Source organism: Lupinus angustifolius, chromosome LG04 (assembly GCF_001865875.1).
Source record: "Lupinus angustifolius cultivar Tanjil chromosome LG04, LupAngTanjil_v1.0, whole genome shotgun sequence".
Taxonomy (NCBI): domain Eukaryota; kingdom Viridiplantae; phylum Streptophyta; class Magnoliopsida; order Fabales; family Fabaceae; genus Lupinus; species Lupinus angustifolius.
Window position 1 is genome coordinate 10,565,543 of NC_032012.1, and position 18,109 is coordinate 10,583,651.

The 18,109-nt window shown below is 31.5% G+C and overlaps 1 protein-coding gene and 1 pseudogene across 1 annotated transcript; both read right to left on the minus strand.

Annotated features, from left to right (window-relative positions):
* Positions 1–4,218, minus strand: LOC109344622 (annotated as a pseudogene).
* LOC109345800 (probable Xaa-Pro aminopeptidase P) lies at positions 9,572–17,337 on the minus strand. Its single transcript, XM_019585012.1, has 13 exons — positions 16,966–17,337; positions 16,431–16,556; positions 15,821–15,940; positions 14,998–15,273; positions 14,624–14,796; positions 14,180–14,434; positions 12,849–13,000; positions 12,309–12,499; positions 12,033–12,141; positions 11,765–11,919; positions 11,115–11,207; positions 10,923–11,003; positions 9,572–9,870 (listed from the first exon to the last, which is right to left on the minus strand). Exons 1-13 carry the CDS (start codon positions 17,281–17,283, stop codon positions 9,802–9,804), a joined length of 2,118 nt encoding a protein of 705 aa, XP_019440557.1. The 5' UTR covers positions 17,284–17,337; the 3' UTR covers positions 9,572–9,801.

The window sequence follows — 18,109 nt, forward strand, 5'->3', positions numbered from 1 at the left end:
TCAATTTTGAAGGATATGCGACAAAAGCAACCGGAAGATTAAGGTTAAGGATCCTACAAGGAATAATTAAGTAGATTAGATTATATGAGCTTGGATTAATCTTCTGTACTTTTATTTAGGTAAGTGTTTATGTTTTTTAGATATGAAATTATAAAAGATGATAAAAAGAATATTATTTTAATTTTGAAGAATATACGACAAAATCAACTCGAAGATGGACGTTAAATATTCTAGAAGGAAGAATATAATTAAGTAGATTATTCTAAAAAATGACAAAAAGAACATTATTCTAATATTAAAGGAGATGTGACAAAAGCAAAATTTAATGAAGGATAATATTTTGTATTTAGTTCAACTCCATTTTAGCTATTTTCATTTTTTTTCTATAGAAAAATATATGCACTAATAATTTGAGTTTTATACACTGTTAATGTATCATTCATCATTTATATCTAATTATCATTAACTTTTTTAAAAAAGTAATACAAATGAAATATGAAGGGTGTATTAATTGTGTATACATTTTTTGCTAACATTGTATAAATATTACAATATTTTATATATACCAATTCACATTTAGGACATTAATTTTGTTTTCAATGATAACTTCAATTAAATCGTTAAGACATTAGTCTAGTAGTGTAAGGACTATTAGAATCAGGACTTAAATAAAATCATCATTATTAAAAAAAACAAGTTTCTTGATGCATATTTCATTTCTCAAACATGCAATGGCTCATATGTTATGTGAAGCTTATCAACTCAAATGGTGGATAATCCTCTACCCTAGTGTCTTAAGAGGATAATATAAAAAGGTGCAACTACTTCTATTAGTATCATATTTATTGAAATGATTAATATCATGGAATCGCTCATTTCTATACATTTGTAATGTACTTAAGATTGTAATTTGATATATTCTTTTCCAAAACAAAGCATGGAATCCCAATAATTCTAGTTATGTGCTAATATCCTAGGCTCTTAGCACATATTGGTTAATTGAGCATTGGATAAGCTTTTAATAAGAAATATAAATTTACAATTTCGAGAGCTAATAACCTCAATTTAAAATTATAATACTTCAAATGTATATATTTTTATAATTTTATGTCTAAGAAAATACTTTATCTAAACAATATCATAAACGATATATAGTAACTCATACAACATTTCTTACCTATTTTCTCTCCTTTGTATAACTTTTGATCCATTTTCTTTGTAAGCCCACAATAAGGAACAAAGATCCCCCGTCCCAAAAACTTCCCGTCTCCATGTCTCAAGCCAATGATATCCCACTAAATCACATAAAAATGTTATTTTATATTTTTCTTAATTTTCTTTTCAAGTATGTGTCAAATTTCCATTAGATTGGGACACAATGGGACACAAAAAAGTGGGATAGCTGATCCCTATTTCACAGTAAGATCGTAACTTTAGTGGCATTTTATCATAAACCCTCCACCACCTTTGATAAGCTAAGTCACTTGAAAATATATGGTGATTTTGCATGCCCCTATTACAATCATGATCTCTATGACACATCCATGGTTTCAACCCCAAATAATAATGTATAGCATAAACATCCTTAAAGATCTCATGTTTCTCTTTCATTCTTTGTCTTTCAAAATGTTTTAGGTAATTCACATTCCATGACAACCTATGCCACAATGTGAATATCTCATTAAGGAAACCTTGTTCACCTCCATTATATTATTGCACCTTGTCCATTTTTTGCATCAAGTTCTCAAACATGCATTGTGAAGGCTCAATTATCATAAACCTAGAGTTGAATCTTTTGTGATAATTGAGGGTAAAAAAACAACATTTCAATGTTCTTGAGGATTAGAACATCAACATCTATGAATATGATTTTATCATACATAGTAAGTTGCCATATTCTTAGCTTGCTATAGTTCCATTCATTATATGAACCATTTTTGGCAAAAGGGTTTGAGATAGGTTTAATTTTCTTGATCTTATTCCACCCTGAAGCTTTTAATCCTTTTATGGATTTAGGTGTAATTGAATTATCAACAAGAAGGAGTAAATCATGGTGTGGATGATGATTTTTTCTCTTAAATTGAACTATGCTTTGGGCTAGAGCTATTGCACCACAAACATATGCTTCTGAAGAATGAAGAATACTAACATATGCTAACTTTTGAGGAGGATCCCTCCATTGTTCTTTTCCTGAAAATCATTATCCATCAAATAAACACATATAAGTTTTACTAATTAGTGTTTTGATATATATTTGGAGAAATTATTTTCACACTATTATTATATTATGGATAACACAAATAAATACATATTTAAATTCAATTCCTACAACTTTTTTATAAGGAAAATGTATTAAAGGGATATAAGAGATGTCTATCCAAATACAAGAAAGTCAATAGGCTATAAGAATACAAAACCATAAATTAAAAAATACAAGACCAATGATAAATACACCATTGTACGAAATAACTATATAATTTCCTCTCCCTATAAACAAAAAAAAAAGGTTAATCATACGACAACTTATATTCTCTAATGAAATCATTGGTGAATCAAATTGGTCTAGTAACTCAAAATGATGAATAAAAAATGTGGTTCAATGTATGATATTCTTATTTAGTGGGGTGTGGGGAAGATAGATTATGCAACCTTACCTCATAAATGGATAGATTGTTTCCATAATTTGAACTAGTAACCTTATGATCTTTAAGCAATAGAGGAGTATATATTAATATTCCTCACCCCACCCACCCTGATTTTTTTTAATTTATTAAAATACTTTTTAAGTTTTGAGTCTAATATTTAAATATTTATATAATATAAGTGTAAAAATTTATGTACATTATTAGTATATTATCTACCACTTATTTGTATTATTTTTTTAAAGAGACAATGATAATTAAACAGGAATAGTGGATGTTATAGTAATAATATATAAAACTCATACACTGTGAGTACATACATTTTTTTCTTAAGTTTACTACCTGCACCCAAATGATGTCTTCATGTAAATAATCGTTTGAGCTTACATTTTTTTCTTAAATTTGTAGCTTGATAAATATATATAATATAATTTGAATGATTCTTCTAAAAATTATAAATAATCGGTCATGTTCTGTTACACATGTAAATGTTGATGTTGCTTATAATAGTGTGACTTCATTTGAATTCCTAATGATTTTACACATAATAAAATAGATTGTGTATTCACTTATTGCCTTTATCAAACTTTGCAACCAAAGTCTCAAAATCTCAAAGATTTTTATAAAAATAGTTTAATATTGATAATATATAATTTTATTCAAAAATTCTATCATGTAGATCTCAATGAGTAAGAGAAAATTAACTTGATATATTTCAACATTTTATTGTTATTTAAAATTAATATATTATTATAAAACAATTATGTATTTCTTTATATTTTTATTACTTAATTAACCTTAATTTTAAATTGTACAATTCCATGTAAAATATACCTGGTTGTGCATAAGCAGGAGCAATCTTGCATGAACCAATTGGCATAAGCATTTGGTGCTTGAGGCTCTTCAAATCAGGCATATACACCAAATATTCACCTTCTTTCATCAATAAATCATCACACCTAAAAATCTCTATCATTGGACCACAAAACCCAACAAAAACAACATAAACCTTCCTAGTATTAACCTCAAAATTTGTCACCCAACCACTTTTCACAGCCAAATTAGCCACTACTAAATTTACTTGCAATCTAAACAAATCCCTATACCCTTTTTCCCCACATGGAACTTTAGCCACAATAACATTAACATCATCATCATAATCTTGCAACCTTGGCATTGGTATTTCAGGACACTTAGGTTTATTATTTTCATATATCAACTCAGGAAAAAAATCATCCCATTTTAAACTCCCATTAACATGATCAAAATGGATAGATACAACATCTACTTGTGGTTGAAATAGACCTAGTTGTTCATATATATTACCATCTATATTTGCATCAATATTAACAAGACCTATCTTGATTTTTTGTGTGTTGGTGATAACTTTTGTGATTACTTCAAACAAAGATGGAAGTTGAACTCTACTAGTGATAAAAGGAGATGATTTTTCATGCTTCAAAGAAATCACTAAGAAGAATATTGCAATGGAGATAGTAAAGATAAAAATAAGAAGTAGTTTATAAGTAGAAAAGAAACGAGATTGAGAATGAGAATGAGAGAATTCACGAGCCATGTTGTTCATGTTTTGTGATTGTAACTTGGGTTCATGAAAAGGACTCTATAACTATGAGTTGCATATATATAATTTTTGTAAATTTGATATTTTTATAGTGTAAATATCTATGCATTATTATTATAAAAATTTATACACATTCAATACATCTACCATTTATTTGTATTTTGTTGAAAAATTAATGAAAATTGAATATAAATATTGGATGATACATCATACATTATCAATACGTACTTTTTTTATAGTCAATCAATTTTAAATAAAAAAATGCAAATGTGGGCAAGTTGGATAAGTTGGAAGATGAAAATAATCATGTTTGGAAACTAAGATATGAGGGATTTTTTGTATCTCACCATGAGTAAGAAATTAATTTTTTTGAGGTGTGTGGTTATGCCTCCTAACAAATGTCGCTCATATTAATCATGTGATCATTTGCTCAACCTATGAATCTAGTGGGAGCTTAAACTATTAGATTAACGTCTGGTTGGTAAATATGATGGATTTACTTTTGTTTCACCTTTATATTAATTTTTAATATTAAGATTTAATTACGTATTTTAAATTAGTACAGATATCATAAATTTAATTAATGCTTACTATAGAGTTTTATTTTTATAAATTGAAGATACATACTTTACTTCTATATTCTCAATATTTCTTTATAAATTTCTCTCTCATTTTGACGATGAAAATTAATATTATCGGGTAGAGACAAAACATACTTGTTAATTTTCATGTGTTAAAAGAAATTAGTTTACATCTATGGTCACCTAATAAATCATTGGTGCTCACCAAAACATTAATTAAGGATTCATTTAAATAAATTGAAATATATTTTATTGACGATAATCAAATTCAAAATGATTTTAATGTAAATTGAATGTTGAATTCTTTTTATTTCCCTTTTTAAGTGAGTATATTTAATTGGAAAAATTGACTATTAATGTTTTTTTCCTTTTATTCTGAGAATTATATGCGAATAATTTAATGATATATGGTTATTCCAAAATTATCTTTCCGTAAAATGTTGAACATAGATGATGTGTTAGAGTAACCGCAATAGTTGTTCATATGGTTGTTCTTTCCTTATTCTATTTTTCATTTTGTCATTTTTATTTTCTGATTTTGTTTTTAAATAAGAACGATTATTAGTTGTTCTTAGCCAAACGAAAGTAAGTAGAGAGATAGACGTTGTACAAAAAAGATAAATGTTGTGGGGCCCAAATAAGAATAAAAATGATGTTTGTTATTGTAAGAAAAAGTAAATATTGTTTTTATTTCATAGGGAGTTATAAGTGAGATCCAAATAAAAATGATGAATTTATTGTTTGTGTAATTGTTCTTAGTCCTTATTCTGCACCATGGCAACATATCCTTCAACATTGTACGACTATATTCTAATATATGATATAAAAACTTATAAAGATAAAAAATCATTAATAGATATTTAATATTATATGTATATTAGTGTTTTTCAACGTATTTTTTATTCAACAAATTTAATATTATCTCTTTCATAAATAAATGTTATATAAAATAAAAGGTATATATTGATTATGAATAATAATTATAAATTTAATAGTAGGCAAATAATAGGAATTAAGTTGAGAATATAAATACAAATACAAAAATTATGAAAATATATTGTACTAAATGATTATGAGATAGATGTAAAAGTAAATAAATAGAAGAAATTGTCATAGTAAAACTAAAATATATGTATTGTACTATATCAATAGTATTTCTTCAACTTATTGATAAAATTTGTTCACACTATCTCCAATAATACCTTACTGCTAGTGCTAAACTTAATATTCATTAGAAGCTATGGATGGAGTTATTCACACTAAAATATATCATTTGATAGTAAACTAGTGCTTGTGAAAGCATGGTCGATTGGAACAAATCTAAATTCAATTTTCAAGTGTGGCCATAAAATATTGGAGTAAACCTCATGATTGATTCTCTCAAACTAAATAAAGAGATATTTGTGTTGGAGAAATGCCTTCTCCATCCGAAATCCATAGAGTGAATGCGGAAGTCCTTATGACCATGACTTTGTTCCCACAACCTAATGTGTATGCCCATACATACACCCGAATGGAACATCCATGGTCCAGACCGAAGAAACCCCAAATGAGTTCATGGTGAAGAAGAAGAACATACCTTGTTGAGCCATTTCCGGAATCTCGAAGGTATGAGGGTGAGATGATCTTCCAGATGATAGAGCGCCGAATGGTTTTCCTTTAGTTCTCTCTAGAGGGGAATGAGAGAATACCTTAGTTTCTGAAAAAGTTGCAATAATTCTGATTCAGTCCCTTCATCAAATCAGAAATTGCCTGAAGGTATCTACACTTATTATTATTTCATGACACATATGCCCTTAGCCACCAAATTAATTACTTAAGATCATTTTATATTTTGGCTAATTACATAATGGCCATAACACAATTATAGAATTATATTTGTGACCCATAAATTGTCAGAAATTCCAACAATTTGGTCTATGATATGATAATTCTGGATACTATGTAGGGAAGATGATTGAAAAAGAGTAATTGGTTATGGAACACCATTTACGAGGAGAAGTCTTTAGGGTGTTTAGTTTTAAGAAATGTTTTTTTTTTTTTTTAAATAATTTTTATTTTCTCAAAACATGTTTATTATTATCATTTTCATTTTCAAAATCATTCATCCGAACTTTATAAATCAAAACTATTATCATTGCAATTAGTTGAATTCTAAACTTTAAAATTAAGGTTGTTAAACTAATAATTTCGTAGGATGTCTTCATATTTGATAATTGCATTTTCTTTCCCAACATATTATATATTAATAACATATTGAACACCTTCAATGACTAGGTTTGCTCATTAGCTACCACCGAGACATGTGTAAGGTCATAATGAGAATCATACAATTTCAAGTGCTCTCCAAAAAATTAAAATAAATTAGTAACATACATGTGCTCTCTATTATTTACTTAAGGTTACAGTAACTTTAAGGAGCGTCAATTTTCAACCCAAAATCATATATTATCTTACCCATTTTGCACTATTTCAACAATATCATAAGATAAATGAAGCAAAGTTGTTATGTTGAGAGATAAATAAATAAATTTCATTATAAAGATGTGTGATGGTCTAAACGAGAGAAACAAACATCGATTGATTTTGCCATTATGTTAATGAGTGGAGAGAGTAATTAAAAAATACACTATCATCGTTTCACAATTCTTATATTTAAGGTTAAGCGCGTAATTTAAGAAACTATTATATGATATATAGATTTGATACAATTTGACTAAATAGTCATATTTATTGCACATTCAAAACTGAATTAATAACAAAACTGAAGAAACGTGTAGTAAAAATGGAGCAATAAATAAGGATATAGTTGGTAAATAAAATATTAATGTGTATTGAGTTTCTAAAATATCAAAAGATTTGGAATAACATGGAAAAGTTGAAACATCAAAAGATATGGAACAAATGGAGTAACAAAAATGTTAAAATTTTCAATAAAATGTCTTTGTCCTATTATTGAAAATGTTGGAAATTACATTTTTTTCATTTTCAAAATTTCCATAAATGAAACTCATGTTTTCAAAAATATGAAATGAAAACAATGATATAAACATGTTTTCACATTTGTTTTCTGATTTCATTGAAAATAAAAATAAAAATAGAAAATGATCAAAGCAAATACCCTTAGGGTGTAAGGCCTATAATGATTTGGTCATGAAGCTGAAAAGTGTAGAAATAAAGAAAAGTCTCATTTTTTTGTACAACCAAGGGTATCCCTCGGTTTTGGTAAGAAACTAATCCTTTTCGGATTCGTGGCTGCTCATCCCAACAACTGTCGTTCCCAGGAATCAAAACTTTCAGCTTAGGGATCAATGAAACCTTACACTACTAGACCAACATCTTGTTGGTAGAAAAGTCTTAGATTGATTCAAGTAAACTAAAGCCTCTTTGCATACTAGTAACAAGAGTGCTATCTAAAAAGATCCAACACAATTGGTTGATAGTCACATTCTTTAAGCATTATGTCATAGATTTCATGTATGACATGCGTATGAAAAATATTTTGTTAGTATTTGACTATAACCAAAGCTCACTTTGGCAATCTCTAGGATTCAAAAGGGATTAGTTTGATCATCATTAATTGATTGTCAATGGCATTTGCATTTGCTCAAAAAAATAGAGAAATCAATGGCTAGTTTCAGCTTAGGTGTGAGTGGTCACCACTTCACCAAATTCCTACTCCAACAGTGATTTTATAAAAAAAATTCTATTTTCAAATCCTTTGCTCTTTTACATAGACGACAATGCGTTTGTTTAATGGTGTAAGGCTCCATTGGACCCTCAAGATCAAGAGTTTAATTCATGTGGGCGACATTTGTTGGAGGGGGCAAACACGAACCTCGACAGATATTAATTTCTTACCTAAAAAGTAAAAGAATATAAAAACAACATTAATATAGTAAGCTACCCCACTTTTGGTTTCAATATTTATATTTTCAAGGAAGTTCTTTATTATTGATTTAATAGTGTAAGGACCTGCTACATTCCAAAAAGACCAAAAGATCAATGATTTGATTCTTGTGAACGGTACTTGTTAGGAGAGACAATCACACACCATGAAATAGATTAGTTCCTTACCCTTAGCGTGTGGTGATATCATTGGTAGTACCCCCAAAAATTATGACAAAAGATGATAAGTTCGCCACAATAGTCAGGTTGTTTAGTAATCATAAGGTCATTGATTCAAATCCTGAAAACAGTCTCTTTATTTGCACGGAATCAATTTTTAATTCAATTTATGATTGATAGGCAATCTTCTACTATATAATTCTGATTATTTCTATATTGATAATACAATTGGGTATAAAGTTGAGACAGGGATCCATCTCTCAACCCCAAAGTAAAGTGAATTTTCAAGCAACACTATAAAATGCTTTACATGTAACAGAAACATGCACAAGCTTAAAGGGCACATATTAGAACATTGCAGCCTCTCCATTACATTGAAGAATCCGATTGTGTCAAATGGCAAAAGGACCCAAATTGGATATATAACATTAACAACCAACAAAACTGCAAAATTCTTGTTCATCTAGATTACTGCATTGTCCTAAGTCAATGATGATTGAAAATAAATAATTACTGATGTAGTGAAAATAACTCATTTTCAATCATCATTGACTATTCTTGTTCATCTAGATTACTGCAAGAGATTATTTTTCGTTCATCTAGATTATTTTTCAATCATGTGTATGATCGATAGATACATTACCCAGAGTTAAAACAATACTGAATAATCAGATACATTACAGATAGATACATTACCCAGAGTTAAAACAATACTGAATAATCAGATACATTACAGTGGCGAGAACGGATTCATGTTCATCTGTCAAGCTTAAATCCTATGATTAAATTCCTACAGTCCCTGATTCTTCACTATTTTATTCACAGCTTCTTGCATATGAATTTATGTGGATGAACTAAAGTATTGAGACATAACAGAATGTGAAGCACAAAGTGCCAGAGGACATTGACATGAAAATCATTATATTCTCTAATTGATGATAGGCCTAGTGTTGTCCCAAAGCCATTGGCGAGCCGAGCCATCCAGCAATGGCGAAACCTGCCAGGCATCAAAGTAGTTACATAACAATCAACGATACATCATTGCAAAATATAAATTGAGTCCGAGTATCTATCGAAAATGAAAAGCTGAAGCTACGTGATATGCATAGATTAAGCCAATAATCAATTGATACATCATTTTGGTGTAGTACAAAGACTTGGGTCATTATTTAATGTATAGTGTTTCCATAGACATGTCAATGGAAAATGATCATCAGATAAAAACAAGAATGGTCCATGATGATTAATAATCTTAATTTGCATAGTTGAAGAGTTGTTGTGAGCTTAATTTATATTTCAAGGTGTAGAGATATAATAGAGCATCACGAGCCTCCATCTATTACTAAGCATTTTGGAGACTCGTGACAGGATATCAATTCGACATTGCCAACCTCATTCTTCTGAATATCAAGTTGAATTTCAACACATGATAAAGATGGACACATGAATTCACTAAATTGTCCACCGTTCGACCCGAAAGGATTCTTGCGTGAAGGGCCATGTTAGAGATAAAAAGTCATCATGTCCGTTCACCCAATAGTTTAAGTTTTTTGGAAAGTTGATTTATAACATAAAGAAACAGAAGATTAAAGGATCTGCGTAAAATTATAGAAGCACATACTAATAAATTTTCTTTCATTGGAGCCAAAAAAAATATGAACCCTTATAGACATAATGCATTTGTGTAAAAGAGGGAGGTAGGAGAATCAAAAGAAGAAAAAAAGAATGTTATGCAACACACATGACAGCAAGTGTACCTACAACAACAATAACTACCAAGCCTTAATTCCACTAGGTGAGATCGGCTACATGGATTGAACGATGTCATAATGCTATATCATAAATCGTATTTATTGATAAAGCATTGATCTCTAAATCATTCCTAATAGTTTCGCCTATGGTTTTTCTTGGCCTCCCTTTGCTAATAGAAATTGGACTAACCTTTATTTGATCTACTCTCCTTGCTTACATGCCCAAACTATCTAAGGCGCGACTCTAACCTCTTTTCTACACTAGAAAGCAGGTGTACCTAAAAAGCCAAAAATATACCTTTTCCCTGACTTGTGAGTGGTAGTTGTTAAGCCAGTCGATCTCTATAACCGATAGCAGAGATAAATCAACCAATTTTATCTGCAAAATATGCCCAGGTTAATAACAAGTGGGTTTTATCTTTCACGGTTTCACCCAAAAACATATTAGTGTGTGTGTGTATAGAATGACTAACAGGCAACAACAGCATACCTGAATGGGTACATATGTAAGTTTTTCAAATCCTAGGTACATAATTCCTCCAAAACGATTTGGTGTCTCGACATCTCTCACATACAGGAGATTCTGAAAGTGAAAAGGAACATCATCATGCAATCTAGAATATAAGACTAACAAAATGTTATTCTAACAGTTAAGCAGACTAGCAGAGAAAAAGGGGAAAACAACATAATGAAGGAAATTGGTGATCAAGTAGAAAGGTATCTTGGCATTTTCTGTTCATTAATAAATATGATACTAAGAATATTGAACAATAGGAAAATCTTGAATCAAGTAATTCATTGCAAACCTCTTCAGACACTAATGACTTACGAAAGGTTTTGCAAAGCATTGCATGAAAAATTGAAAGCACAACCTATTAAGCAGTGAGGAAATCTGGAAAATAGCCATCATACTTCAATAGATTCCTTATGACTGGGCCTCTCTCATGATAAATTCAGAATATGTTTTGAATTATTCTCACAAAGTTTTACTTGCATGAAAACGATGACATTTTAAAGGAGATATGCCTATAAAAGCACCTAATAAAAGAATTGATTGTTTGGTTGCTGATCTAAACAATCAAGTAATATTACTAGGAGCAAAAGTTTTTCAAAATGTAAGATGACTGAAGAGAATATTACCTCAATTCGAATACCAAATGCATGGTCTTCATAATAGCCAGGCTCATTGCTAACAACCATGCCATTCACTAAAGGGGTCAAATTTCCAAAACGATGACTAATACTTTGAGGGCCTTCATGAACATTCAATGCAGCTCCAACACCATGCCCAGTCCCTAAATAGATAAAAATACATGTAAGCACAAGTGTTCAATCAATCATTAAATCCATTTGGCTCCAAGTAAATAAATAAAGCCCCCGGCTTGAACTCCTAAAAGTAGGAATGTACCATGTCTGTAGTCAAGTCCAACTTTCCAAAGGAAGGAACGGGCAAATGCATCCAGCACCAAACCAGGTGTATTTTCTGGGAATACTGCTAGATCAAGAGCTATATGGCCCTGAAATTAGATACAAGGGATAAGACTTAAGACAGAAATGTTAAACAATAAAAACAAAGCCATCATACAAATACTTGAAAATTTTAAATGTATGCCTTTGCATGGTTGATAAATTGACCTAGATTGCTGAATGAATTCAGAATAAAAATAGCATAATAGCAAGATACCTGTAAAACTCGAGTAAAGCATTCTTTCTCTCTTGCTGTAGGCTTGCCAAAATGAACTGTTCGTGTTATGTCAGTTGTGCCATCAACATATTGAGCACCACTATCCAATAAGAATAATTTGTTGCCATCCACAATACTACAACTCTCTGGTTCTGGTTTGTAGTGTATGATAGCACCATTTGCACCAGAACCTGAACCAAAGAAATAAACAGATTATAGCTAAACACAAAGAATTGGACCAAAGTGTACTTTATGAATTGGACTAAAAAAATACTAAAAAGGCACAACCAGTAAATATATTTTGCCATGGAGGAATAATAGCCACACATTTTCAAAGAATTACCACATTCTTTTACATGGAATCGCTAATTGCTGTTTGTTCATTGCCCATACTTTTAGCAGAAGTTTTTGTTGTTGTAATTTCCCCTAAAATAGTTGGAGTTAAAAAAAACCTGTGGAAACACTATACTAGTATTTCTCATGCTTCTTTAACAATCATTCAGTGGAAAATAAAAAATAAGTCTCAGTCTGCCACAGTACCACTTATGGTGTCAAAGCTGGTATCCAAGAAACCATCTTGTTTCGAGCGAAACTCAAGAAGTTTGTCTGATACTTCTACTTCTGTTAATATACTACCCTTAGTAATTTCTGTCTCTAGCCAATCCCAAAACTGAGCAAGAGCAGCAGCATCCCTGGAAACAATAAGATTGCATAGTTATATGTAAGACGAAAGTAACCTTTATGTTATTTTTTCAATATAATTCAGCTTCTTATCAAACACTAAAGTATCTAACAAGGGAAGAACAAAAAAAATGCACGCCTGCTACAGCTGAATGAACTTGTTTTCTCTTCATATGTGAATGAGTCACATTTCACTAAAAAGAATTAAGAATGTTAGAATAAATGAAACTAACTCCAGCCCAAAATCTAGCTTGTAGGGGGAGGATAGTCCAACTCATTATAAATGGCTCTTGGTTCATATTCTCATAAGATGTGGGACTTTGATACTTAACAAAGTCCATCACACCCACGAATGATCCATCTGGAGTCTGGAATTTTGAATGAATACATTTGTGGGTGGCCCAACATCGGGTAGGCTTTGATACCATGTTAGAATAAATGAGCCTAACTCCAGCCCAAAAGTTAACTCGTAGAGGGAGGATTGCCCAACTCATTATAAATGGCTTTTTGTTCATATTCTCCACGGATTTAGGACTTTGATGCTTAACAAAACCCATCACACCCACGAATGACCCATCTGGAATGAGGAATTTTGCATGAACAAACATTTCTGGGTGTCCCAATGTCGGAGTGGGCTTTGATACCATGCTAGAATAATTGGGCCTAACCCACCCCAGAAATGCCATCGCATAGAGGGAGGTTTGCCCCAAGTCATGATAAATGGCTCTTGGTTCATATTCTCAATGGATGTGTGACTTTGATACTTAAAAAAAAATATATTAACCCACTAAAATATGCATACTAATGAAAGGACAACATACCCCCTAGCCCAAAAAGATCATGATCCAACAAATAAAAAGTAAAATAGTAACATCAATTGGCTACTAAAAGTTCTTCCAAAACTAAAAGAAAATCAGCCGAGAACCCGAGCCTCCCACTTGGTAGGGTACGGGGATGGTAGATGTATACAACCATTTCCAGGATTTGAACTCATGACCTCCGGGTCATAAAGCAAGCAACCTTACCATTGCAGCGAGACTCATCCTCTTTTAAATAACTGAAACAAAGAGTCCAACTGCATATGTACATAAACTCCAATTTGAGAAAGATCATCAGAATATAAAAATCAAGTGCTAACATGCAAAAGCAATGTACTGTCATTAATTATCACCAAAATAAGATATGGTAACCTTAAGTGACAATTCCGCATTCCTTCTAACTCCGACTCATTTTTTATGGCCTTTGCCAGTGAAATAGGAGATGTTTTATGCACAGCAATGGGTCCATTGAAGTGCTCATTAGATCCATCAAAACCTTTGGTCCTAGTTTTCAATTTACTCTGATGCTTCTGATTGTAGCTGTCACAGGCAGCACCATAGGCTTTTACAATAGCAGCATTAACAGATGAAGTATCCAACCAAAGTGCAGCACCTCGTGCAGCCAAACTGAAAAAAAAAACTCAGTTCCCAAAGTACTGCTCCTTTTACTAGAAAGGGAAAAGCAAATAAGCATAAAATTTTGAACAATGAAAGCTCCTGATTAGAAAGTCATCTGGCCCTATAATTCCATTAAAAATGCTTATTGAGAGGATAAGGGTCAACCAGCCATGATAAAAATTAGATTCCCCAAATTACCTTTCAATTTCAGATAGAATTGAATTGTATGGCCTCAACTCTATGCCTGCTTCCTTCAAGTGATCACTCACCTCTTCCGTGATTTTTGAATCATCTATAAACAGTTTCGCTCCATCAATCTCCACAATCAAGTATGCATACACAACAGGTGAATGTGGAATATCACTGCCTCTCTTCAAAAGAAAAAGTCAAAAGTTACTATCATTACTTGAAACATTAACATAGAATGGTTGGAAAAAAAGGAAATCAATAAGCTAGTTATGTTAGACCCAAGCAAATTGAATAAGATCTTCAAAGAAAGTTTAGAAGCATATGTGATGATATACAAATAACCATCAGTACAGCAAGTTAAAAAAGGTGCTGGGATACATTACCAAGTTCAACAACCATGCAATTTCATCAAGCATAGAGATGACAATTGCAGAAGAACCAGCATCTGCAAGTTCTGACCTCAAAGATGACAATTTTGAAGCTACATCGAAACCAGCATACTTTATGTTGTGAACTCTAACTGGCTTATTTGGAGGCTTTGGCCTAGAATCTTTCCATATTTCGTCCACCAGATTTGAATTGTACAAGTAAACGAGCTCATGATTTTTCTTAGAGATGACTTCCTTAAGGTCTTCTGCAGCATCCGAAGTAAAAAGAAACTGTCTCCTTAACAATATGGAATATAATGTTATATCAGGCACAAGAACAACAAAAATGGTCTTCAAACCAAAAAGGAAAAGAAAAGAACAATATGCATAAAAACAACTGATAATCTTTAAAAACAGCTAAGCCATGAACCAGAAAAAAGTAGTAAAAACAAAAGACTTCAAAAGCATAACTTATCAGGATGGTTATAGAATACCAAGGATGGCTTAGTGCACGAGGCTCCAACTAGTGGAGTCTGGGGAGGGTAGATGTATGCAGCCTTGCCCTCACAAGCGAATAGGCACTTTCCAGGATTTGAACTCATGACCTTTAGGTCACAAGGCAAGCAACCTTAACGTTGTACCAAGGCTCGCCCTCTTGGTTATAGAATACCAATTAAAAAATTATGGTACTATGTGATGGGCTATGCCTTCAACACTACTTATCTGCTATTTTAGAACGCAAGGTATAAACTGTGCATTTTGATTTTAAAAAAACATAAGAAAAATAAAATGAATGTGTGGCACAGATCATCAGAAGGTGGAAAGCACTATTACTCACAGGATCAATGCCAACTCTTCCACCGGGAGCCAAAACATCATTAAGCCATTCGCTCGTAGTTGGAACTCCTGGATTTCCCGCACGCATGAGAATCCAATTGGAATTCAGTTGCTTCTCAGCCTAAAATGAGGGAAAAAAAGAGAAAAGGAAAACATCCATCAATTACATTGATACTTTATATGCTTCCTTTTAATAGCAATTGTTTGTTGTTATTATAAAACAAACCTATGCTTAATAACTTACCTAGCTACCATAAAATGGCGCATACAAGCTTGAAACAAAAACACCTACTCATTACAATGATCATTTATATGTTCTCTTCAGCAGGGTGGATTCAACGAAGTGTTATCATAACAAAATACGAAAAACACCTACTTATTAGGTATTGGTTAATTGGTTGTTACTTGTTATCATAAAACCACACGGGCACTATAAACGAAATTCCACCAGGGCAGATGAAATGTAAAGGCTTTGCACACAAATTTTATCCTCTTTGATTCTATCTCTTTTAGTGGAACCAAAATGTCGTATCGTATGCGTTTTATCCTATTAACAAAATAGACCAAATACCGGAAACCAAGCAGTGGCTTAGATGAGTTAGGAAAGAAACCTGTAGAAAATAACGGCCATCAGTCCAAAGAGCAGCTTTATCCTTAGTAACAACAGCAGTTCCAGCACTTCCATTAAACCCTGATATGTACTCTCTCCTAGTGAAACATTCAGCAATGAACTCACTCTAACACCAACATCAACAACAACAATAATATGAGTATTAAAATAAATAAGATTTTGTGAAATAAATTGTTGAAAAGCGCATCAAAATTATATGTATGCATTGTCACAGTCTTTTATACTATAGTTGCATCATCCACCATTCAAAGTCAACTATGACAGAATAAGATATACAACTGAATTGAATCATATATTAATCGTGTATAAATCTTTTAATGCGACAGTGCATAGAATTTACACTAAAAAATCATATAGATAAATAATGTTTTAAATCTGGGTCCACAACTGCTACTGACACCGAAACCATATCGGTGTCCGCGCAAATATCTGAAATGTCAAGGTTTTCGAAGTTTCGGTTTTCGAAGTTTCGGTGTATTTAAAACTTGATAGATAAAAATAGAGTGAAAAGAAACCTGGTGAGGATCATGAGAAGGAATGATATAAGCATCGATGGAAACACCACCGGGTTTGGAGAAGAGGTTACGTAGAGAATTCAATTTGGGATCAGGTTTGGGGGTAGAAAGGGTTTTGTTGATTTGAGAAGAAGGTTTAACTTTGATGATTTCGGAGCTGGAGTTGTGAATGGAAAAGGAAAGGGGAAGAAACTTGTGAGGTGGTTTGAATTTGTTGGAGAAAATTGGGGTTGGTGGGAATGAGAATAAGAAATGGTGGTTGGCGGTGGTGGTGGTGGCGGTGGTGGCGGTGGTTGAAAGGTGGAGGAGTCGCTGCATTGTAGTGGTTGGAAGGATAATTGAAAATAGTGGCTACAATTATGATAAGGTGAGAGATCATGTTTTTTAAGCTAAACTACTCTAATTAGATTTTTTTCGATAAGAAACTCGTCTATTTTGGGGTTTGTGACTCGTGACTCCTCTTTTGGATAAATATGGTTCACGGAGCCGAATTACTAACCTTTGATTTTAATGGAGTATTACACCATTATATTTGTCTAATGGTTTAAGCTTCAATTAGATCTAATTGTATTAGGGTAAAGTTTAAAGATTTAATTCTTGAAAACAATATCGATCCACATAATCGTATATATCTAAATGAATTAGTTGCTTAGTTATAGAATGAATGTATATTCTTAATAATATCAAAAAATGAGGGAAAATAATTTAGTGGTATAATATCTATATAGTGTAAGTGCAAGATTTATTCACAATCAACCCAATATTTATCATTCATTTTATTAGTTTTTATTAAATATAAATGATAGACGATGCAAATCACAGTAACAAAATTCTTCCAAAGTACATACATCTTTTTGTGATATATTAATCCATTCACACTATATGGAATTTTATGGTCGAGTATAAAATTAGTTCAAAAGAAAATAATAACTCATTTTCATATATTATATTTTTGTTTTTTTATCACTCTTTCTACCTTTTATTACACCATTGATCATTTATCTATTTTTTGGAGTTGCACTTTAGTTCTTTATTTTTTCGATTTAGTTAAAAGAATGTTTTAATTCTCCAATTTTCCATTTTGTGTTCTATATATTAGTCTACCTGTCCATCTTTAAGTCATAAAATTTGCTTGTGTAGTTAA

What these genes read in the sequence shown, in the direction of transcription:
- LOC109345800 (XM_019585012.1), bottom strand. Translation starts at nt 17,283, where the DNA reads ATGCAGCGACTCCTCCACCTTTCAACCACCGCCACCACCGCCACCACC. An exon ending in ATTCTATCTGAAATTGAAAG is followed by an intron (nt 14,435 to 14,623) that starts GTAATTTGGGGA and finishes TTTTTTTTTCAG; the next exon opens with TTTGGCTGCACGAGGTGCTG. An exon ending in GCTTTACTCGAGTTTTACAG is followed by an intron (nt 12,142 to 12,308) that starts GTATCTTGCTAT and finishes ATCTAATTTCAG; the next exon opens with GGCCATATAGCTCTTGATCT.